Below are 15790 nucleotides of genomic sequence, written 5' to 3'. Positions count from 1 at the left end.
CAACTTCTCTGCTGTGCTCTTCCAGACCAGCACAGGAAGCCAGAGAGCGGTTTTTAGTACTAAAAATACCAAAGAAAATCAAACAGAGGCCAAAGAAAATCTGATATTTCTTTAATCCTGAGGTTTAGTGACATTTTCTGTCTAAGCCCCTCGTTGGATCGAGCAAGTTACAAAACTCCATTCAGGTATCCAGAACAAAAAAAAAAAAAAGATATAATGTTACATCACTCATCACAAAGTTATGGATGAACATTTGAAGCAAATGACCTCAAACTTTAACTATTTACAAAATCTAAAATTGGTCGAGTCAAAAAGAGTTTGCTTTGCTAGTAAACACTGCACAGTATGCACCCGAGTGGCTGAGGCAGACAGGATGGACCCTGCGGTCTTTATCTGCCATCCCGTTCTAGGTTTCTATGAGCCCAGCGTTCCAAGTGTAACACAGAAAGTCTTGAGGAAAAACTAAGAATCAACAACATTGTCAACACAAGAGAACCAAATCAAACAGATCAAAACAGTCTAAATTATAACCCGGGATCTTCTAGCATCACCTTGTAATGCAAAATGTAGTATTTCTAAATCAGGGAGCAACAAAGTCTGAGTGTATAAAATCACCAGGCACGGAGTCAATTAAAAGATGGTGGGGGAGAGGACACTGTATGCAGTTTTCAAGAGCTCCTTTGTATTTTGGAGTTGGGTGGCTTAATGTACTTCCCAGCGGTGGATGGGGTTTAGCATTGTGACCCGTACAAGGCTGCAGGAGACGAGAACGTACTGAGAGCAGCCTTGGGAACGATGGCTTGTGCACACAGGGATAAGTAAGCCAGAAAACTCCAGCCATTGGATAAAAAAAAAAATATATATACAGGCTCCCGAGTCTTCAAAGGGATTTAACATTGTCCAAGGAAGGGTGCTGCTTACTCCCGAAAGACTGCACCTTCGAAAAAAGAAAAAAGCCCAAACATTCATTGGCCTTATTAAAAAAAAAAAAGAGATCCCCTCTATCCCATTATTATGTTGGTTAACTTTTAATTATCTCTCTTTTTCTTTCAAACGTCAGCTCCCCCAATGTTCTTGCAAATCCGGGTTGAAATGAATTTGGATTTTTATTGATCCCCCTGCCGAGAAAACCCAAGCCCCTGGCACAGAAAGCGATCACCTGCACAAGAAAACTCAAGAGCAGTGGGAAGTTCAGTTGTGGCCATCACCACCTATTTTTTTTAACAAAACGTATAAAAGAAACCAAAGCAATCCCCGGCTGCTCCTCTTCCTCCCCTCCCCAAGTGCCATTTCTGGATTATCAGCACAACCAAGAAATAAAGAATTAAAATGCAGAGTTACTTAAGCAGCCACTGCCCCGTCGCAGGAAGGGGAGAGCTGGCACGGTCCCTGGGTAATTCTCTCTAGGGTGCAGAGTCCCGGCTGCCTCTGTGGGATCTGGAGAGGCCCGAGCCGGCTCAGCTGTGCCGTGGGCAGCGGCCAGTGGACGGTGGCATGTCCAGGACCCTTCTTCTCTCCTCATACTCGTCCGTATCCGTGGAGTCCTCCTCCTCGTTCAGACCATACTCGTTGTGACTGGTTTCCTACAGAGCAGGAAAACGAAATAAAAAGCCGTCCCGTCACTTTGACCCTTACTGGCAGGTTCTTGTATTAGATTTAAGTATTACAGACATTTCATGATTTTACCAGGCATTAAATTGTTAGCTTCGTGCTCTTTTTGTAAACCAGCCTGATCTAAAATTTAGGAAGCTCGGTATAGAAATATCTGCAAACAAATAAACAAACAAATGCTGCCTCTTCCCCATTACCAGAGGCAGATCAGCAGCCTGCAAAGCTTGGTTTCCCAGCTCCCTGGTGTGGCAGTCCCGCTCGGGAAAGCACACAGCTACATTTCCTTAACGAAAGATCTTAAAAACCAAACGGCCCCTGGCTTTGTGACCGTGCAAGGCCCCGGAGGCAGGGCAGGCCCAGACAGCAAACCTGGAATCCGACGGCTGAGGGCACTGGAGGACCAGAGGAGGCTTCCAGCAAAGCACTCTCAGCAAGCATTTATAACGCTTCTCAGGTAAGGCGAAGGCTCATAAAATCATTTATGAAAAGGAAAGTGAGGTCTCACCCCAGGCAGCTGACAGCTCCGGTTCATGCAGGGGTTAGGCTGGTTAGAGTTATCTGTTTTCAAGGGATCCCTCCCAGATGGTTTATTTTCGAGGGAATCAGGGAGTTTAGTTTAAAATAAAATTTATAACCTGTCTTCCCCAGGCATTTAACTGCAACAAGGCACGGCACGATTAGACATCTAATATACTACAAATCCTAACGTGACAAGATAGATTGCTCACTTCCAGCTAGTAATGGTTTATGGACTTTTCCTGCAGGAACTTGTCCAAACCCCTTTTAAGCCCGGCTATGCTGGATGACCACGATCCCTAGGAAGCGTGAATGCCAATGCTCATAGCATGGGCTGTTTCTGTTCTTTACATCTAAACCCTCGGCAGCAGAACTGATGCTGTGCTGTGCTGAAATAATACAGCTTTATAAAGAGGGCCTCTGCCAAGGGCAGACACAGGACAGGATGTAATGAAAGACTGAACTCCCTGGAGCAAGGCTACGGCTCTCAGACCGCAGAGAGTACCCGCAGCACAGCTTACCATACGCACGGTGGACACTCAAGGCTACGACTCTCAGACCGCAGCGAGTACCCGCGGCACAGCTTACCATACGCACGGTGGACACTTAAGGCTACGACTCTCAGACTGCAGCCAGTACCCGCGGCACAGCTTACCATACGCACGGTGGACACTTAAGGCTACGGCTCTCAGACTGCGGCGAGTACCCGCGGCGCAGCTTACCATACGCACGGTGGACACTTAAGGCTACGACTCTCAGACCGCAGCGAGTACCCGCGGCACAGCTTACCATACGCACGGTGGACACTTAAGGCTACGGCTCTCAGACTGCGGCGAGTACCCGCGGCGCAGCTTACCATACGCACGGTGGACACTTTGAACATCGGGCACACCATGTGGAACCTGGGAATCGTGATGTTGAAGACCTCATCCTTGTTGCTCAGACGATGGAAGGTGTAGTAACCTTCCATGTACCCCGAAGTGGTGGAGAAAGTCGTGCAGCTGGTGTATTCATACACTTTGCCTGGACCTATTTTGGGAAATTCGCCTGAGGAAGCAAGCGACAATTGTTAAACTGAAATGTAATTGAAGGGTCAGTAGTGTCTTAGCTGGCAACTGGAATAGAGAACGTAATGGTACATTAAAGCCAGCACTTTTGTCACATTCAACTTTTCAGTTCGTGAAGTCGCTTGTCAGTATAAAGCAAAAAGCTCTTCCTGTCCAACGTAGCAGTGCAGCACGGCCAGCTCGAGTCACCTGACACACAAGTGTAAAAAAGTCTACACACCCTCCTCGCACAGAAGAGAAGGGAGCGGCTGTGGGTTCTGGCACGATGAAGGCCCTGCTACCTACCTACAACTCCTGGCCCCTGCACTTCCTCCACATCCCCTTTGGCGTTCATTATCCTCCAGTAGCGACTGTCCAGCTGGCAGGCTCTCTCAGGAAAGGCGTTCTTCGACATCTCGATTCTAAGCAACAAACAGATTTCACAGCTTGGGAGGTGGCGGCCTGCCTAATCCCCTTCCGACACGTTAAAGAGGCTTCTCGCAGAGGCCAGACACCCTCCCCCACCCCCATCCTCCAAAAATAAATCCTGTAAGAGCATTGGGCTCTTCTGACGTGAGCTCCACCACCTTTGCTTTTCCTCTAAATTATGAAATAATTCACCTCGTCGAGATCATTCGACTTGGCCTGTAAGAGAGCAGCAGGCCATGCCGCAGAGAGAAGGCTCTGTGAGGAGATTAAGAGAGAGCAGCAAATCCAATTTGACCGCTCTGTGTTTTGGGGAGGATAGCAGGTAAGTTTTAAAAGCGCACACAGCGCGGCATCACCTTAGAAGAGCCCGGGCATCCCGTTTTATAGCCACCCCGCCTTCCTAATTCCAGTCCAGATTACAAAATAATTCTGCAGTCCTCTCCCCCTGGCATTCTCACCTGATTCTGTAGGTGAAGAAGTAGTGCGGTGGGTGAACAGAGCTGAGCTCCGGCAGGAACGAGGTGGAGACTGAAACAGTGATGTCTCCTGTGGTGGCCACACAGCCTTTATCGTGAACATACCTAGCGGCGAGCAGAGGAGGCAGTCACAACAGAGATCCGGAGCATATATTATACGTCCGGGATTCAAATGCTTATCACGAGTAGTGCACCCGAATGAGGTTCAACTATTTAACCTGTACTGTGTCCACGGGGTATTAAGGACAAGCAGGGGCTTCTGTACATCAGCAAAGCGCAGAAATATAGAAAGGAAAACCTGCTTATTGGATTAGGTTAATGCATTTCAGCTCCACTGTACCTGAAGATTTGGTCTCGAATGATGGGGTAACCGCCTGTCACGACGTTGTTTACATACGTGGTAAACCATTCCGAAAATGATGTGCCTACAAATAAACAGAGAAAGGGCGGTGAAACCGGGCTGATGTTACTGCAATGTGCTAATATCAGAGAAGAGTCCCGGCTTCCTGTCCACTCCTACCTGCAATGAACATGTCGATAGCCGAGGGGTTACGCGCCATCTGATCCTACATCAAAAGAGAGCACAGCAAAAAATCAGTGAAAACGCATCTCCCTGGCAAAGGCCAAGCTGATCACGGCGGCTGCTCTGTGACCGATTCTACGTCATAGGCATAATGTAAGTAAATCCGCTAAGAAATCAGCTGGCGACCCAAAGTACGGATTTTTCCTTCCCCGGTTGGCTATAGTAAAGTGTAACACAAGCCCAACAAAATGCTCCTAAGCCCCCTTTACACGCCGTAACTCAGAAGACAACGCAATAAAGATGATGCATCATGGGGAGTCAAAACCTGGTCAAACGTGGGCCGCATTTCAAAGCAATGAAACTTAGAACCTCTCTCCTTACTGGACACTGGTAGAAGATCTCGTACTGAGAGCGGCCCTCCACGCTCTCCAGCGCCATGTACTGGCTCAGGCCCGTGTGGATGCAGAAGGTTAAAGGCAAGCACTGTTTCAGTCCCATCCTCTGCTGAAAGCCTCCAAGAGCAGTGTCGATGTCCAGCAAGTCCTCCGAGCGATAGTGATTGGACAGAGCCATGCTTCCCATCAGCCTGAACAGCCAAAAAGAAAGGCAGGTTATACTGTAAGAAGTAGGGCAACCAGGCAGCTCCACGTCCAGGGGGACAAGTCGAACTGGCCTGCAAGCAGGGAGATGTCATTCCGATTTCTCAGAGGTCCCTGAGAAGTGCAGGACTACAACTCCCTGCATGCAATAGGATAAGACCAGGACTGGCTCAGTTTGTCCGCTTGGAATTGAAACTATATGATCATCCAAGGAAAACAGCTCAGAAATCCAATCCTGCAATACAATGTCTGATGAATTACAGGATTTAATCAGACTTTAAACTATTTTAAGTATGTCAAAGCAGTCATTTTCTGAAGTGTTTTCTAACTTTAATATTTTATTTTTTATTGCTTTATGATGTTGATTTTGTAATCCACTTTGAATAAATAATACCTACTAACTTCACTGTGTGTCTGCTGGGTTTATAAATGCAGAGAGATGTGTTTAACCAGATAGATGACTGATTCTGTATTAGCTTGAAGATTAATGCGCTTCTTTTATATTGGATTTGTGATGAAACTGGTAGCCATTGTAAAGAGTACAAAACAATCGTGTTCTGCTTAAAATTCATGCTGCAGTATTTTGGATCAAATGTGCAGGTAAACCCAAGTAAAGAGATCTGCAGTGGTCAGGACTTGTAACACAGGACAAAAATCATGTTTCTCTATTAGTGGCTTTAAGCGTTTTAACAAATGTAACTTATAAGATGAGGATTTGACCACTGCAGAAATTTGGATTATGCATAGAGAGATTTGTGTTGAATATTACACCTAGTCTCTCCCTGAAAGTTTAAAGAGGTTAGAAGGTCATGAGGTATCAATTTTACCACCGGATAAGAATATTATGTCAGTCTTTGGTAACCTCAGTTTCAGTCAAAGCCAGCGCTTAACAAAATTAATGCATAAAGGAAACAAAGGCTAAAGTGTCAGACCAAGAAGAGCTGCAAGGAACGAAAAACCGAATGTCATCGGCGTAAATATTGAAATTCACATCGAGACATTTGAAGAGTTGACAGAGGGCAGCGAGATAAACGTTGGCTGACATTGCAGAACCCTGAGAAACACCAGAAGACGGTAAATGATGAACCAGTTCTTACTTGTTGGGTTCTGTTTGATAGATATGAGAGAAACCATTCCTGAACTACACTAACAACGCCAGCAGACTGTACGGGTGCGAGGAGAATCTGATGACAGATAGCATTAAAAGCAGCAGTTATGTTGCGTAGAACCAAAATATAATCTACATTAGAGTTGAAACCAAGCATAAGCGTGTTAAATGATAATAAAATTTCCATGCTATAGCTTTTCGGAAACCATGTTGTGAATTCAAAAGTGAGTTGTCAGTAATACGAGCCGTAAGTTGATGTAGCACTACTGATTCCATGATTTTTGCAAGTGATAATGATATAGATATATCGGCTTGGGTTTATCACTGTTTTGTTTTCGTCATTCCATTAATGGACATCTTACCCCGGGACCACCAGCTTCTGTCCATTGTGGATACGGAAAGAGCAACGATAATCGTCAGGCAGCTTGCATCCAATCTGATCTTCCACTGCATTCAGGTCTTCTTCCTGCACGCCATCTATTAGCAGAAAACAAATTTCCTTTCAAGCAATCCTAGGATCTCATTCTCTACTGCAAGCTGGTGCCTAAAACTAATCTAGTAAATATGGCCACTGGGAAGCAGCCGAAAAGGGACCACTGCATAGAGCACTCTGCACCCCTCCCCTCTGACACAGGATGGGCCATCTTTCTACAGCAACGCTAATAAAAACCAAACAGAAAGGAGGCAGAACCTATCTGCAATAAAATTCATTCAATATTTTCAAGGGTTAACTTTAAAAACAAAACAAAACCGGTTGCTGCTTTTTAAATTTTGGAAACAAGTTTGACTGGTGATCTTTTGTTTTCTACATGCTAAAGAAGCCAAGTGCCATCCCTTCCTGTGACTCACAATAATACAACAAGTTAAAGTTTACTAAAATACTGAGAAACACCATCAATGACGACAGGCAGTGGATGGTGTCTAACGCTAGCCAAGTCCATGCCTCTAAAATTTGAAAAAAGATCTCCAGGTATAAAGGATCATTAAAAAAAAAAACCAAAAACCAACTTATTGGTCTGAAAAGTAATTAAACACAAGGAAATTGTAAGGGGAAAAAAAAAAAAGGCCCTTGAAGACAGTACCTTATTTTTGAAAGACAAAAAAAGTCTCCTACAAGCTTGAGCAGCTCAGGAACAGTCAGGAAAAATCCCTATTCTTCAGATACTTAGGAAAACTACATCCCTGGCTTGTTGAGCACAGAATGACACAGGCATGGTAGTCCCAGTCGATATAATATCAGAAGAATAAAGACACTGCAGGACTGTCTGCAGGAGAAACCTTACGCATGGAGACCTTCATAATTAATAAGACCGGTGTCAGTTTCTACAGGAGAATTAACTGTATTGCTCGCCTCTTTCTGGTTGTTTTCCCTTTTCCTGTTTAAATATTTCCTGAAGGTATCCTCCCCCTGTCTTGTAGTAGGTTTCTGCTATTATTGCTTTGTGTATTATTTATACAAGACTACTCTCCCTTGTGTTTCAAAGCAAATAAACAAAAACTTAAGATAATTACACAAAACATTTTGAAAAAAGAAAAAAGAATCCTGCTTAAAGAATTGTGTAAAAGATTTTACATGACTGAAAACACCGACGCGGTTTTCAGTTACCAGTCGTCCCTCGCATGGCTGAAAATGTCCGCCTCGGGTGCGAAAAGCGCGAGCAGCGAGTGCTCAGGAGGCCGGAGTCCCATACCTTTAAGAGAATTGATCATTCGAGGACACCTCTGTCCCAGGTACCTCTCCAGGTCATCCCAGGCCCTCTTCAGCGTGGCATAGTGTTGGATATATCGCCCCAGGTCCGAATAATAGTCCCTGAAACTTGCCTTCCAGCTCCGACTTCTGGGGGTCTTTTTGGACCTGTGGTGAATAAGAGAGGTCATTCTAACTTCTACGCCTGCTGGAAAACGTTTTAGCGAGGCACTGGAGAATGTGCATCAGGAGGAGCATCCGTCCCGTGGAATTGCTATGCAAACCCTGTGACAGTGCTGGCCCCCAGTACGCTGAAGCAATAAACGTCTGCAGGGCCATTCTAATTTCCCATAATTAGAAAAGATTAGAACTCGGCCTACTAAATGCAGATTTAAATATGTCTGAAGCTAGAAGTCTCATGGAAAGCGTGGTGAATGCATGAAATGTTCTCCCAGAAGAGGTGGTGATAAAACACAAAAAAAAAGAGCAAAGGATCAACACAGAGGACCTCTTGTGGCTGAAGGATGCATATGAAGAGAAGGGGTAACCCTGCTAGCAGCGGCAGTTACTACCTCAACACATTTAGAAAAACTTTTTTAAAAAGAAACTTGCTGGGCAGACTGGACGGGTCTTTATCTGCCACCATTCACAATGTTACTATGAATTTAGCTGAGGAGTTTACAGAAGATGTCAAGATCCGCTGCATGGTTTCTGAACTGAAATGTCTCTGCGGTCAGAGGTTTCTCAAATGCAATATATTCAGTCCACATCTGTGTGACAAAACAGAACGTAAAAAAGAAAGCCATTCCGCTCTTTCCCCAACGTACAAAACTGTTTTTAAGAAAATATTAGGCCAAGAAGAAATAAAGACATCAGTGACAAGTGATAAGCAGAAATCTCTGCCCCCCCAAACGGATCACAACCTCAGCTCAGCAGTGGAAAATACCACAGAATAAACATATTCATACAGAGAAGAGCGTTTTAACATGCACGCACGTGGGGTAGGTGCCTAACACTGCCCAAAAACGCCAGGCAAGGAGACTTACAGAGTAACATAATGCAACATGGTAGTTGATGGCAGAATAAGACCCCCCGTTATCCCTCTTCACGCTGCAGGAATACATCCTGGCGTCAGATGGTTGTCTGCCTTCTCAAACGTTTTCCACAGTCCTGGACAGACCACACACGATCCCAGCCCCAATCCAATACCCAGACCTCCACGCACCCCCCTCTATGCTTTACCACCCAGCTCATTAGAATGGAGAAAAATACAATGCTAAGTAACTCAGCCACCACCGTCGTTCAGGAAGCTGCAGCCTGCGTCCCAACCTGGTCACCCCACGGCCTGCAGGCACACTTTCCCCACCCCTCGCCGCCATTAGCACCACTGCAGACCCCAACCGAGCTCTGGCTCTCCCCTCACCTCTTCTGCATTCATCCCATGTTACAGTGCTGGTTTCCACCACCCCCAGCAGGAGTCCACTCCATGCATCCATCACCCTTTCAGTAAAGAAACTGTTTTGTTTTTTTAAACAATTTCAAAAGAATACAAAGAAAATCTTTGCACAGAAAGAATCAGAGCGATATACATAGAACAATCACGCATCAAATCATACAAGGTCACTTTTCTCTCATAAATTTAGACTTTCCAAGCAAAAGAGAGGAACAGGCCAGAGCATGAAAAAACGCAATCCATATTCCAAAAAAAAAAAAAAAAATAAAGGAGAGTCCTAACTTTAAACTGTTGGGGACAGATGAAGCAACCAGCTTTCTCCTATTCAAGAAACAAACACAAAAAAAAGGTTACATTCAGCCCTCAGTTTGCTAACAGGGGAGGCTCCAAGAGCCCTGTACTCCCCTGCTGAAAGCCCACAATTCTCTTAGTCTTTCTTGCATTGCCCTGGCTAAGTCCGGATAAATCCTAACCGGCTGTCCCAGAAAGACCACACTTATATGCTTAAAGTAACTTCTCATAAAGTAGCTCAAATCATACTCAAGAGAAGTAGACTCCAAAAAAAGAAGTCAAATTAGGCAACTGTAATGGAGCTTGCTGGCCAGAATTCAGCTTGAAGGGAAAGAAATACACTTTTTTGAATGGAGGAAGATGCAATATTTCCACTAAATATTTTCTTAAAGTCAGTTGAGGAAGTTCCCTCACAATTTTTGGAAAATTGGTAAATGGTAGATTTAGATACCAGAGACGACTGTCCACAGACGCCAATCTCCGAGCAAGAAAATCCTGTTCCTGAATAGCAGTGGCATTAACAGATTCCACTTTCTTCACAGCTCTTTCAAGGGACTGGATGTGGTCAGCTTGTTCACGCAGTATTTTTTTTTTTTTATAGTCCTCAGCAAGTGAGCTCACTTTAAGAGAAAGTATTAACCTTTTGATGACACTCAGAGGTGCTGACAAGAAAGTCCCACAGCGAGTTTAGTGTTACAAAACAGCCAGTTTCAGTGGAAGAGAGAAACCCTTTGCTATAGATGACTCACCCTCAGCCAGAAAGCCAGAGAATTGATTGTCCACATCAGCTAATGCCACCACCGATGTTTCTTGTGGTGAAAGAAACACTCAGGCTGAGGTTCCTAGCTCGTGGACCACATCCTCACGGCCTATTTCAGCCACGGTCAAAGACACACCACTGGTCACTCCTTCCACCAAGACGCCCCCCGTGACATCATCACTTCATGCCTCGGAAGCACCTGCTGCATCGTGATCCCTCTCAGCCAGCGGTAAGCGGCTATCCAACGGACTCAGCGATGCCACTTCCTTGGTCGAAGAGGGTTCTCCTCCACCCACTTCGACAGTGAAACTCAAGTCCCTCTCACCCTCCAGACTGGGACATGCAAACTCCACGATGGAACGCTGCCTCCTTTCCTCTTAGAACACAAAACAAGGAAAGCGTAGAGCGGCTGGGAGCAGAGTAGGCTCATGCAGCCATCTTGACTCCTCCCCTTAAAGAAATAATTTTCTGGTGTTGCTTCCGTGTCTACTTGTGTTGCACCTCAAACGTCAGGCCTGTTTTGCTTATTTGACTGACAGCAAACCCCTGCCCCCCGCTTCCCACCTCTGAACTGAGCTCTTCACTACATTCAGCAGACGGCTATAAGTGAGGCACCCTCTACCCACTGCTTTCCCGTGTTCAGGGCCTGGAAGCTTTTCGGGTTAATTACGTAGAGCTCCACAAGGTGCAGAGTGTTGGATTCCTCCGTCCAAGTCTCTGGTAGTTTTATAATTATTTATATAATTTTGGGCTATTTTGGTTTGTGTTGTATTTCTGGGTCATGACTTTCCCTTTTATTTTATTTTTTTATTTATTTATTTAATTTAATTTTATTTATTTTATGTTATTATTTTATTCTATTTCATTCCATTTATGTCTTCCGCTTTTCCCCACTCCTTTTTATACATACCTGCTCCCTAACTAAGCCTAGTACAAGAACAACAAATTTTGAATTATACATTTACTGGACTTTTATCACTTATGACCTTCATTACTATGTAATCCAATCCAATTCTTATCTACCTTGATTACTATGTAATTTAAATTGTATATTTAGTTTTTCTTCTCATTGACTATTACTTAAAGTTGCTTAAATGTTCATTGTTCCATGTAAGGCCGTCTGGCAAGTTTTTGTTCTTTGTAAACCGGTTTGATTTGCATCTAATGTAGGAAGATCGGTATAAAAAAACAAAAAATAAATAAAATAAAAATGTCTTGCCGTTGTTCTACTTCCCATGGATGTTTTTATTGGTTGTACCCCGCCATGATTTGGTGGATTAGAAATTAAATACATAAATACACCAATCAAATCCGTATCATCCAGCGCACGTTCCGCTAATGAGGGAGATCTGGCTTTAGTGACAAAAGATTATCTTTCAGCAACTGGTGGGGAAGACAACGGCAACCCATCCATGACAATGTCACCACCCCAGCCGCCTAAACGTCAAGGCCTCAAAAGCAACAGCAATGCCAGGGACGGCCGAGAAGAGACAGGAAAGAAAGAATTTCTATGGCATCAAGATCTTTGCACATCTTTTCCATGTGATCTTAAAATGCGGTTGTTCAATATTTTTCCAAACCTTTCAGGGAGTAAAAGGGATAGCACATGGAGAAAAATAAAGAGAACATTTCCTGTAAAATAGCGCCCTATTGATTTGTATTTTTATAATCGCCTGTACAATGGTCCTGGGCGGTTTACATTCTAAAATCAAAACAATGCAACAAGTCAGAGGTTCATAACAATACAGAACATATGACACAGGGATTGCTACAGCAATAAATCCAAGCCCATTTTAAAGAAATGCTTGCCTGAAAAGGAACATTTTTTTAAAACATTCTTAAAATGTCTTAGTGCAGCTAATTAATGGTAATTCTTGGAGCAACGAGTTCTGAAATGCCAGGGCAGTAATGGAGACAGCACACTCTTTTCTGTCAACAAGCTTCGCCTGCCGAATGGAGGGAATATGCAGCAGTGAAGAGCACAAGGTTAGAGCTTCCTGCCACTCATAGGGCTTGGACAGAATGAGGATTTACTTACTCTGAGAGAAGCCAGTACTTCTCGCAGTGCCTTTTCCACAGGGGATCATGGTTTACCAGTTGGTTGAGTCTTCGATTAACACAGCTGCAGCTACAAACAGAATCACATTTGTTTGAAAACGTTATATTCTAAATAACTTAAGCCTTGCCTTAAGTCAAGACAGTAAACCATCCGTGCTGTACATTAACTAGATTCAAAGAAGCTTTTTACAGAACTACATCAAGCAACATATTTGGTTTGCTCTCCTGAACTCCTTGCAACACTGTTCCTCAGAGAACCTGGAAACCCCCATGGCGGTATGGAGCATGACAGCAGCTCCCTCCAAGATAGGAACATGGATCGTGACAGCAGTCCCCATGGGGCAGGGATAAAGGGCAGAATCTGACAGCAGCCCCCCCCCCCCAGGCTGAGGGAAGTGGAGGGGAGTGGCAGATGCCCCCCTCCAGGCTAAGGGAGGAGGATGAAGTAGCACCCCTCCCAGGCTGAAGGGGGAGGGGAGTGGCAGTAGTCTGACACACACACCCCGGGGGGGGGGGGTAGGAGGCTGGAGAGCAATAGCACCCCCTCTTCCCCCAGGGAAAAGTGCTGGAGAGTGACAGCAGCCCCCCCCCCCAGGCTGAGGGAGGGAGTGGCAGATGCCCCCCTCCAGGCTGAGGGAGGAGGATGAAGTAGCACCCCTCCCAGGCTGGAGGGGGGGGGGGGGCAGTGGCAGTAGTCTGACACACACACCCCGGGGGGTAGGAGGCTGGAGAGCAATAGCACCCCCTCTTCCCCCAGGGAAAAGTGCTGGAGAGTGACAGCAGCCCCTCCCCCCCCAGGCTGAGGGAGGGGGTGGCAGATGCCCCCCTCCAGGCTGAGGGAGGAGGATGAAGTAGCACCCCTCCCAGGCTGGAGGGGGGGGGGGGCAGTGGCAGTAGTCTGACACACACACCCCGGGGGGTAGGAGGCTGGAGAGCAATAGCACCCCCTCTTCCCCCAGGGAAAAGTGCTGGAGAGTGACAGCAGCCCCTCCCCCCCCCAGGCTGAGGGAGGGAGTGGCAGATGCCCCCCTCCAGGCTGAGGGAGGAGGATGAAGTAGCACCCCTCCCAGGCTGGAGGGGGGGGGGGGCAGTGGCAGTAGTCTGACACCCCCCCCCCCCCGGGGGTAGGAGGCTGGAGAGCGACAACAGCTCCCTCTTCCCCCAGGGAAAAGTGCTGGAGTGACAGCAGCCCCCCCAGGCTGAGGGAGGGAGTGGCAGATGCCCCCCTCCAGGCTGGGGGAGGGAGTGGGGAGTGGCAGATGCCCCCCTCCAGGCTGGGGGAGGAGGATGGAGTAGCACCCCTCCCAGGCTGGAGTGGGGGGGGGGGGCAGGGGCATTAGTCTGACACACACACCCCGGGGGTAGGAGGCTGGAGAGCGACAACAGCCCCCTCTCCTCCCAGGGAGAAAGGATGGAGGGTGACAGCAGCCCTGCGGTCCCTCCCACCCGCCACTTTCCGGGCGCAGAGGCACCGCCGGCCGCTCGGCTCTGCCCGCGGCCATCGCCCCGGCACTTGCCTGACCAGGTCGCGGTAGTCGAGGAAGGAGAGGACGAGCAGCAGCGGATCGGTGGGCAGCGTCTCCAGGCTCAGCTCCACGGCCGCCGCCATCTTCCGCCTGGCCCCGCCTCCTGGCCCTCGTGACGTCGCCGGCGCGCGCTCGTGTGTTATCAATCGCGGCGCGGCGCCAAACGCGCGAGAGAGGGCGGGGCGGAGGCTCTTAAAGGGGCCGCGGTGCGGTTTAGCGCGCTGAGTAAGTCGTGCCCGGCCTGCAGCGCGCTGTGATTAGGCGAGTAACAAATTGCTAAAATAAAGAAATGCATTGTTACAATAGGATGGAGTGACGTGGGCAGCTCCGAATAGTATGCTGGGCTATTCTGCAGACCCTGGATAGGGACCTTCGCTTTCAGGTTTTATTTTATTGTGCCTGGGAGTTTCAAGATGTCAGTGGAACAATGACTTTGAAATAACACAGAGGAGAAAAACCATAGGAAACGGCGTTATCCATTTATTTCTGTGCTGTTCTAACGTTGAAATTCCCAGGTACAATAAAATAAAACTGCATATGTGGCGCATATCCTTTCTATGAACTGCATTTCCCATAAGCTTTTAAAGGAAAAGGCCCCGACTGTAGTGGAGTGGGAGAAAGCAGCATGGAATGAGCCTATGACAATTGTCCCAGCAGCACTAATGGAAGATTGTCCGGCCTTCTGAGGGAGGGAAGCAGGGTCCTGTGTGATTTTTAAAGCTCATGCACTGCAGCTAGGGTGGCCAGGTGTCTTGTTTAAGCAATGGACCTATGTCCTGCTTAAGTAGGATCATGAAACACACACTTGTCCTGTTTTATCAGTCTGACCAGAAAAAGAAATGACTGAGTTTCATACAGGCCACACATGGGCAGATCTAGTGATTCTAACATGGGGGAAGCAGGTGATAAAAATGCATCACCATCTCCTTACTTCTGGCTCCTTCCCCCTTCTCCATCTCATTCCCCTTCCAATTCTTCTCCATCTTTCCTTCCCATTTCTCTAAATGCTCCCCCACCATATTATTTGTCTCCTCCTCCTCGCCATCTCTTATCCCCCTTAAATTCATCTCTTCTTTTAATTTCCTGTCCAGCTCTTACCATCTACTCCATACCACCCAATGTTCCTCTCCATTTCCTTCTCATCCACTCACAGGTTTCTCTCCACCTCCATCCATGAAAGCAGCTAAGTAAATACAGAGCCAACAGCATTTGGTTAGGTCAGAGAAATTATCATGGCTACCCAGGAGTTTTACAGAGCTCCCAGGAGACCCTTTCTGTGTGCTTAAATCATAGCTGTTTTCTTGCTCCCATTATCCAAAATAGAATTTACTCTAATGCATTTCAGTGGAGTGTCAAGCTACAGCCAGCCCTTGCACCAAAAAAGGTTGTCTTCCCATTCTTCAAAACGTGGTGGTTTACACAACCATCCTACCCACGTGGTTCTTTGTCCTTGCAGCTGTAAACATTTTACATTCCTGATATCTACTGCCCATGCACAGGCTGATCTTTTGCTTGAGCTGTGGGCCTAGTGTATTGTGCAATAGTACTGGTCTACAGAAAAAGATATTTGGGATTTGCACAAACAACAAACACAGCCTCTGCCAGGGATCAGGAATTGCACAAGCTGACCATTCCCTCCAGCTCTGGCACCTGGAATCTCCAAAACACAGTTGCCACCCATTTTTTGTCAGCTCAGTAGAATTCTGC

At 46.6% G+C, this 15790-nt stretch overlaps 1 protein-coding gene across 1 annotated transcript; it reads right to left on the bottom strand.

Annotated features, from left to right (window-relative positions):
• Positions 1-94: 94 nt before the first annotated feature.
• On the bottom strand, positions 95-14225 carry FBXO3 (F-box protein 3). The gene is made up of 11 exons (XM_029582570.1): positions 14075-14225; positions 12538-12627; positions 8000-8163; positions 6671-6785; positions 4983-5187; positions 4599-4644; positions 4419-4503; positions 4061-4183; positions 3480-3595; positions 2984-3174; positions 95-1583 (listed from the first exon to the last, which is right to left on the bottom strand). The coding sequence occupies exons 1-11, from the start codon at positions 14164-14166 to the stop codon at positions 1458-1460; spliced, it is 1353 nt and encodes a 450-aa protein (XP_029438430.1). The 5' UTR covers positions 14167-14225; the 3' UTR covers positions 95-1457.
• Positions 14226-15790: the final 1565 nt, after the last annotated feature.

Source organism: Rhinatrema bivittatum, chromosome 17 (genome assembly GCF_901001135.1).
Source record: "Rhinatrema bivittatum chromosome 17, aRhiBiv1.1, whole genome shotgun sequence".
Classification (NCBI taxonomy): domain Eukaryota; kingdom Metazoa; phylum Chordata; class Amphibia; order Gymnophiona; family Rhinatrematidae; genus Rhinatrema; species Rhinatrema bivittatum.
Note: the sequence above shows the minus strand (reverse complement) of the source record. Positions and strands in the feature narration are given on the sequence as shown.

Bases quoted from the DNA above. Each gene is read 5' to 3' on its own strand.
- FBXO3 (XM_029582570.1), bottom strand. From the start codon at position 14,166: ATGGCGGCGGCCGTGGAGCTGAGCCTGGAGACGCTGCCCACCGATCCG. The intron at 8,164-12,537 runs GTAAGTAAATCC...TATTCACCACAG, and splicing joins AAGTACTGGCTTCTCTCAGA to GTCCAAAAAGACCCCCAGAA. The intron at 4,184-4,418 runs GTACAGTGGAGC...GCTCGCCGCTAG, and splicing joins ATTCGAGACCAAATCTTCAG to GTATGTTCACGATAAAGGCT.